At 42.4% G+C, this 8,494-nt stretch overlaps 1 protein-coding gene across 1 annotated transcript; it reads left to right on the plus strand.

Annotated features, from left to right (window-relative positions):
• The first annotated feature begins 1,540 nt into the window (after positions 1-1,540).
• lgsn (lengsin, lens protein with glutamine synthetase domain) lies at positions 1,541-6,245 on the plus strand. Its single transcript, XM_042484437.1, has 4 exons — positions 1,541-1,564; positions 1,765-2,455; positions 3,785-3,951; positions 5,052-6,245. The coding sequence occupies exons 1-4, from the start codon at positions 1,541-1,543 to the stop codon at positions 6,243-6,245; spliced, it is 2,076 nt and encodes a 691-aa protein (XP_042340371.1).
• Positions 6,246-8,494: the final 2,249 nt, after the last annotated feature.

Genomic DNA, 8,494 nt, shown 5'->3' on the forward strand with positions numbered 1-8,494 from the left:
TTGTGAAGCTGATTTCTGAGGCAATTTAGTCCCAATTAAGTTTACTTTATGAGGTCATTTGATGTTTAAATTCCTGAGTCATCAGTGTCTGAGTCATAAATGCTGAGTCACAAGTCATGACAGCTGGAGATTGAGTACCAGAGGTGTGAGGGCCTGCAGCAGTGTGCAGAAACTGAAGGCAAGACGCAGTATCAATGTAAACAGTGGCAGTGTGGATGTGGTAGCAGTTTAAGGTTCACATTAGCAGCAGTGGTGGTGGTTTTATAAATAAAGACCTATAAAAGCATTTTATAAAGGGACAGTTCACCCCAAAATCAAAAATACATATGTTTCCTCTAACTTGTAGTCCTATTTATCAGTCTGGGTGCCGGAGATATCGGCCGTTTTCTCCAATATATAATGGAAGTAGATGGCGCTCAGTTAGTGGTGCTCAAAGTGCCAAAAAAGAAAACATTTAAAAAACTCAGCAGCTATGTCTCTTTCCAAAAATCATGACACAGTTACTCAAGATAATCCACAGACCTTGTGTGCAATTTAATTTTCTTTTTACTGAACTTCACCCACCAACAGCATCACCATGCATTTATTTTAAAAACCTCCAGAAAAGCTACTAAATGGACCTTGTGATGAGATTAATTTGTCAACATCACTTTTCTTTTTGCTTTCAGACTGATTTTACAAGTATTTAAACCTTTGACTCCTCAGCATATTCTTTTGATTTCTTTCCAAAAAATGGAAAAAAGGGCAATGAGCCATCTGGTGAGAAATGTTTCACAAATTGCAAGAAATTAATAGATTAAAAAAAAAAATGTTTTTGAAAAACTGAAAAAAAAGAAAACTATAACTATATTTCTAATTACCATAAGTACATATTCTAAATAATGTTAAAGAAATTGTTAGAATTCTTCCACATTTTTTGAAGCTATTTCTTGTTTGTTTTTTGTTATTTCTTTTTCTTTTTTCCTTTTTCTGTGCTAATTTTCATTGCTAATTGCATTCTTCCAGTATTTTAGAAAGAAATGAAGCCAATTTTGCTCAGGAACTGAAGCCTGTAAAAACTAAAATAAAGCTTGAGGAGTTCCACGTTAAGCTGCTTCCTTAAGAAAACAGGTTGTTGACTGAAGAGTGGTTTCACTCAGACAGCAGCCCTTTAATGCACGGCCCATCATCACTTCCAGCAGCCTTTGTGTGTTTTCATCTCTCTGGAATAAATACTTTTGCTCCCATATCTTTCTGGAAGCACAAACAGAGCTGCTGAGCTCCGCAGTTTCGCTTTGCAATGACACAAAAGCAGCTCTGAATTGTCCTCGCCGTGCAGCCAATGAGCTCGAAGCAGCTGCAGCAGCTCAGTGTCCTCCAGCGGCCAGCCGGGGCCAGTTTCCTGCCGGACTCCCGCGGGTGTCGGGGGGCAAAAAGAATTTTCTAATCTGTCACCATTGTGCCAATTGTCTATAAAAATTAATGTGCGAGTGACGCTCTGCCTTAACAGGAGGGCTATCAAATTCCAAATCACTGTTCATGAAAGAGTCCAAACAAAGACATGAATGACTCTGAAGATTTGAAGGTAACATCTCCACATCTAACTTTTGCATTTGTATTTTCAGCACAAAAGCGTGAACGCAGCAGCTCCGGCTTTGTGGATCTTTGCATTTGTCTTCCAGCTTTTACTCACAATCATTATAGATTTCTTTGCACGCTTTGGTAACTCATACAAACTTATCCGTCTCTTACCATACTCGTGAAAGACCCTTGTGTGTTTTCCAGGAGGGCCACAGTCGGAGCAAAGACCAAATCGATGGCACGCGGATGAGCCTGAGCAACAGGAAGGGCGTGAGGGTGACTGGGAGACATGTACCTCCGGTGGACTGGAGCAGCAGCAGAGGAGGTCCGTCCATCGTCCACTCTTCCACCAGCACGCCTTTACCTCCAGACACCCCCACTGTGATCTCCATCGGCCCCCTGCCGCACAGGCCCCATGACAGAGTTGACGATCCAAGGTTCGACGAATCTAGTGTTGGGGAAGACTGGTCCACGGAGTCTCAAACCAGGGTGTCTTTTGGCGACATGGGCGTCCCCCGGCAGACCATGGAGGAGCTGAAGACCATCCTGAGGGAGAGTCCTTTGCTCAGTATCCGGGGAAGAGATGATGGGAAGCCGGGGAGTCCGTACACGTACCTCCACGGAAGCAGCAGCAGTGGTGGTGGAGGTGGTGGAAGGCCCGACGGACGACAGGACGATGGAAACCCCCACAGGGTGTTCAGCACCTTCAAACCCCAGTCTGACGCTTCCAGAAGGGGGCCCAGGTCCAGAGATAGCACATCTATTCAGCAGCCTTCCGGCATGGATTCATCCAGCTCACTCAGGGCTGATGCCAACACAAATAGGCAGCCTGGAGTCAGGGCTCACACATATTCAAGCAGCGGCTCCTGGGGAGAGACTGGAGCTTCGAACGCAGGTTGGTGACGATTTGGGTTCAAAGGAAAGAGGACAAACAATTAAAAGATGTCTTGAGTCAAGTTTTGTTTTAAAATCTTGGCATTGTCTCAACTTAGTTCCTGTTTTCACTTGGATTTGACTTGGTCTCAATAATTGATAGATATTGACCTCTTTCACCTTACCTTTTTTTATTTGAGGTCTTTTAATTTCTGTAAATTCATTTGTCAGTTTAGTAAAATTAACTCGGCATTGATCTCCAGTAGAAGTTTCTACATCCCTTTTGATCCCTGAAAAACATTTTGTTGGTTTGGTTTATTGCCTATTTTAAAGATGTTTTCCAATCAGATTTTTTCTTTCTAGGTGGGTTTCCATTAACCCTCAAATTGCACAAATTGAAATTGTGAATAATGGAAACACGTCAACTTTGGAAAAAAAAAAATTTACCATCACATGTGGATGTATTTCAGGCAATTTGAAAAAGCCATGTTATACAAAACTGCAACTGGAACACCTTTTTGTCTTTTCTAGCTCACATGATGCTATGATTATATGCTGGTCAGTAGGAACTGGCTCCCTCATGATGCAGCAGGAGCTACAAGAGCTGTTATTGCATTGCATAGCTCTTTAAAAGCTGAGCGGCTCAACCAAAAGATTTATCATTCAAACATTTTTTACATTAAAAATCTTTACTCAGATTATTTAGATTAAAAAATGTCCCAAGATGCACTGAGTGAGACATTTAAGAGTGTAAAAATCAACTTAGTGCTCTCTGGTGGACACCCTCTGTATTGGTGATCTCAAACCTACTAGTTCAGCAAACAGTAAACAGTATGAACAATGGACATAGACCACTGTAACATAACCCACAGGTTTGTGCACTGCTGTTTTTGAGGCCTGTTTTGGCTGTTGTCATCTTGTTTTTTTTTTTTTTTTGGAGGCAGAAGTGACCATATTTGGACAAGCCAGCCTCAAGTGGGTGATAGAGGAACTGCAGTTTTTGGCACTTCCATGTTGGTTTCAGTTTTCAGCCCTGGAAGGTGTTGCTTCATCAGCATTTCTAGTTTGTAAATCGTTATTGCTCGACATACACAGATACTGATGTATCTGCAATAAGTGGCGGATTTATCAGTCTTGTTCTTGGAGAAAAACTTTTGGGGAATTTTCTAAGGATTTCATTATTATATTGCTGGTCTTGATGCCAATGGAGCTTTGAGCTTTCGAAAGGAAAAATGTTGATTTATGTTGTTTATATGTTTTGGTTGTAAGTATTTAGTTTCTAAGTGTTAAAAGGTCAACTCTCCAATGGTTGTCAAATGTTTTTTCAGACATTTCAAACTTGTCTTCATAGATAACGAAAACGAGGCCATCGAGGTATTTGGGAATCAGAGGTTCATTTCAGCCATGGAGCAGATCAAGCAGCAGATCGCCAGAGAAAACATCAACTTCGTCCGCTTCGAGGCCACCGACCTCCACGGGGTGTCCAGGTCCAAGACAGTGCCTGTCCGCTTCTTCCACGTAATCCCCTCACCTCACCTATCTACCTATGTATCTTGAGGAATTGTTTTATAGAGGAGAAAGAAAAAGAATAAAAATGTGTCTCTACAACATAAGTGTGAAGTTGAGACTTAGGTTGAAGATGTGTAAGAGGAAACAGCTGGCCTGGCTATGTCCAGTAGGAAAGAACCACACCACATCTTTCTCTGTCTATTGTTATTGAAATGTATAAAGCTTGAGAGTGAAAAAAGTACTATTTGAATCTTCTTCGACTTTTCCAAAGCTTTTAATACTCTAAGTCATCCTATTCGTCAAAAACCTTCCCATCTTGGCGTAAATAAATCTGCATTGCTTTGCTTTTCAAGTTACCTTAAAAACAGGAAACAGATTGTCTCTTAAGTCCCAGGAACACAAAACCTAAAAGAACTAGTAGAGACAAAGGCTGTCTGTTGTGTCGCCTCATGTCGCATTTGTTTTGGCCAAAATGTTGAAGATAACAGAAAGACTACAGCAAACAGCTGGATGAAGTCTGTGAGAACGAGGTAGTGGTGTGCTTGAGGACTGTTTCTATCATACATAATTGAAGGAAAAACACAGGTGCTCTTGAAAAAAAGGTCATCAAGAAGGGAAACTGCAGGCACTCATGCACAGAGCATGAACAAATACATTTAAATCAAGTTAAAAAGCCTTTATGCAAAACTTGCATTGGCTACTTGCATTAAAACGATCACTGGTTATGACCAGTCTACTTAAGTCAGTAGGATGCATCATCTTTTTGTACTGTTTTGTACTGAAACTATTTCTTTGTGGACAATAGACACACAGAGATGGTTTGAATGTGTCAAAAATTCTCATTTTTACATTGCTGTTTGTCTATAAATTCAACAAATGTGTTAATTTAGAGGTGTTGGTCTGCATCCTTTAACTCTGGACGGAGCCAGGTTAATTGTTTCCACTGCTTCCAGTCTTTTTGCTATGTTAGGGTAATCACCTCTCAGTTAAACATCCATACTTAATGCACAGACAGAATGGTATCAATCTTCTCCTCTAACTCTCAAAAAGGAAGAGCATATTCCCAAAAATGTGGAGACATAGCTTCATTGTGCATGTCGCATCCACAGGAGAAAGCCGTGTACGGGGTACCGATGCCGAGAAGTTACCTGGAGCTGACCCTGAGCCCAAAGAGCAACGAAGTGGACAACGCCAGCACGGCCAACTTCAGCAGCGATGTCCTGCTGATCCCCGATCTCTCAACCTTCAGGGTCTTACCCTGGGCCGAACAGACAGCCCGGGTCATCTGCGACCCCTGCACGGTGACAGGAAGCCCCCTTCGCACTTCACCTCGCCTGATCGCCAAGCAGCTCCTCGGCCAGCTCCAAAACATGGGGTTCTCCCTGCACTCCTCCTTCACCTATGAATGCTGCGTCCTCGGAGCGCCGGACCGGATCGGACCAAAGACGCTTTTGTTTCCAGCCACCACTCTGCTCAGCAACCACGACCTGCCTTTCTTCCAGCAGCTGGTTGACAGCATGTACTGCATGGGCGCGGACATAGACAGCATCGCGTCTGCAAGCGGCCCCGGCCAGATGGAGATCAACCTGAGGCCAGAGTTTGGGATTGCGGCCGCTGATAGTGCCTTCACCTTCCGCACCGGCATCAAAGAGATGGCTCGTAAATACAGCTACATCGCCAGCTTCTTCACTGACGATGGCCTGTACAACGCTGGCGTGCTCTCTCACAGCTTGTGGGATGCAAACGGGCGACGTAGCCTCTTCCTCAGCAGCGAGAAGGCAGGCGAGCTTTCTGAGATCGGCAGAAAATGGCTGGCCGGGCTCCTCACTCATTCTGCTGCCCTGAGCTGCCTGATGTCGCCCGGCCTTGGCTGCAGAAGCCACATCGCCAAGACGATCAAAGACCCCAAACGAATGCTGTACGCCACATGCGGCTCCAATGATAACAGCAGCTCCTTCAACATCAAGTGTCATGGCGGGAGGGAGACGCACATTGACAACAAGCTGGGCTCCGCCATGGCTAACCCGTACATTGTGCTGGCTGCCACCGTGGCTGCAGGACTGGACGGCATCAGGCGAAACCTGAGCATGGAGAGCGGTCTGACCAAAGCCCCCTCTCAGCAGAAGGACTTCGCCATTCCCGTGAAGCTCGATGATGCTCTGGAAGCGTTGGGGGAGGATCACGTCATCCGCAGCACCCTCGGAGAGCCGTTTGTTCAGTATTTCATCGCTATGAAAAAGTTTGAGATTGAGACCCAAGAACTGGATGACGAGAGGAACAAGTGCCTGGAGTATTTCATCTAGAAATCCTCCAAGTTTTATAATATCAGAGAGACACATCCTTCTGCCACTCAAATAAAAGCTCCAAAAACAGCTTGAATAGCTTTTTTATTTTATATATTACGTTGATATCTTATTCTTATGAAGATTGTAGATATTTTTCATTTGTTTCAAAATAAAGGTTCAAGTACACCCTCAATGTGTAAAGTAGTGTTGTGCAAATTTTTTTGTTGTGTATATATTTTTTAATTACTGTCAAGAACAATACTGATACAACTGTTGCTCTGACAAGCGTGAACGTAAAAGTACTAACTTTTAAATCTTTTTTAAAAAAGAAGTGGCCTGGACATTAAGTAGGTATGCCCAGCCGGGCCTCATATACATACATGAAATGGTCGGTCTTTTCAAAGCACTATATCGTTGCAGGTATGAAACATTTTAAAATCACATTACTTGCAACACAAAACAATGCCAGTGCAATATGTATGAGGAATTTTTTTTGTCATGGATGGCACACAAATTAAGTATGAAAAGCGAGAAAGTCCATAGGGCGCTGTGAGGTGTGATGCATGGGTCAAACAATTATGGACTTTGAGGAGACTGTTGTTCCTGTCCTGTGGACAATCAAAAGTCAGGAAAAGTATTGTGACTTTACAGACTTAACTGCGTAAATGACTTTTACAAAGGTACTTCCGGTATCTGCATAAAGTACATAAATACACTCACATCACTCATGTCCCGTACGTAGTTATTTTAACCAAAACCGAAGTGTTTTTCTTTCCTTTAACCTAAACTGTGACCGTTTCCCATGGATACGGCTGCTCTTGCATTGGCATTGTTTTTGTGTTGCCAGCATGTAACATTGACACATTTCATGCCTACCACCAAATATGCAATAAGAGGCTGTGTTTTGTTAAACATCAGAGGTGGAATTTCTGCACCATTCTCACCCCAAAACATGTGTGAAATTACATGCTACACCCAATCTGTTGCTTTAAAAAGTCTTGTTTTCCTGTAGTGTCATACCCCTTTCCCACCAAAACTAGCACACGGACACGTTTTTCAAACATGGGTAAACCCGCTAAATATCGGCTGCATACCCACTGCCAGTGAACTCGCCGCTGCATCACACGAGTCTGCCTTTCTGTCAGTTCGTGTGGATTTTTTTTGGTGTGTCTGTGTGACATCACAGACAGGCAGTAGAACAGGTAAACAGTAGACAGCAGTAGGAACAGAGGTCTTTTCAGTGGTTTCTTCTCTTTATATATCTATAACCTATTCAGTCTCTCTTTAAAACTTGGTGCAGATGTTTTTGAACCTTGTTTTAGCTGCTCAGGAGGAGATGGAGGGTAATTAGTGATGGTGCATCATTGCATCTTGCAGGTTACAGAGCTGATATTACTACATTTGTCCAGTTGTTGAGTTCTCATCAGTGCCTATCAGACCCGGAGGCGATAAGAACCTGTGTCTACTGCAGAGTCATTTGATCTATGTGTCACACATACTCTCATTGTATTAAAAGCCAGAGGGAGCGGGTGTTTTTTGTGCAATCTCACCCCCCATTAGTTGCTGTTCTGAGGCATTTAATACAATCAATAAAACATCACTGTGATGTGTTTTCAAAGGAACTATTTCTTCTGGAGGAAGTAGATCCAATTTAATATGTTCACAGTGACATCTGTAAAGTCATTAAAGAGTCACAAGAGATCACTCATTAGTCCCAATGAACTTCAAGGCTTCAAATAGCCTTCAAGGCTATTTTCCTTTAGTCACTGTGGTTGTACTGCAGGTTTTGTTTTATTAAACATCTGGATTTCTGTGTTATAGCCGCACATGCTTCAAACACAAATATCATACATAAGCACGAGGACAGCTGAGACATAAATGGACAAAATTATCAAAAGGCAACATAGAGGGGAAAATGTACAACATCAAGCCACATTTGACAAACTATAATTTACAAATTAGACAAAGCAGAAGCAAAATTAAGGGATAAGGATGGTGATACTTTATACATAATATGTATATTATACATATTGTTATGGTTTACAAATCTCATGAAAACAACAAAAACAACAACGATCTCAATTTTTTTGACTTCCCCGTCCTGTTAAAGGTAAATTACAAGTACCTGCTTTAGAGTGACGAATCATACCAGCATGCAAAATGTGAAAATGCATACCCAATACTCAAAATGCATACAGGTTGGCAGGTCTGAAGCTATATCAGCCGTTTAAGCCTTTAACACATGGATTGACAACTGTTGTCTTGTG

Source organism: Plectropomus leopardus, chromosome 4, assembly GCF_008729295.1.
Source record: "Plectropomus leopardus isolate mb chromosome 4, YSFRI_Pleo_2.0, whole genome shotgun sequence".
Lineage (NCBI taxonomy): Eukaryota > Metazoa > Chordata > Actinopteri > Perciformes > Serranidae > Plectropomus > Plectropomus leopardus.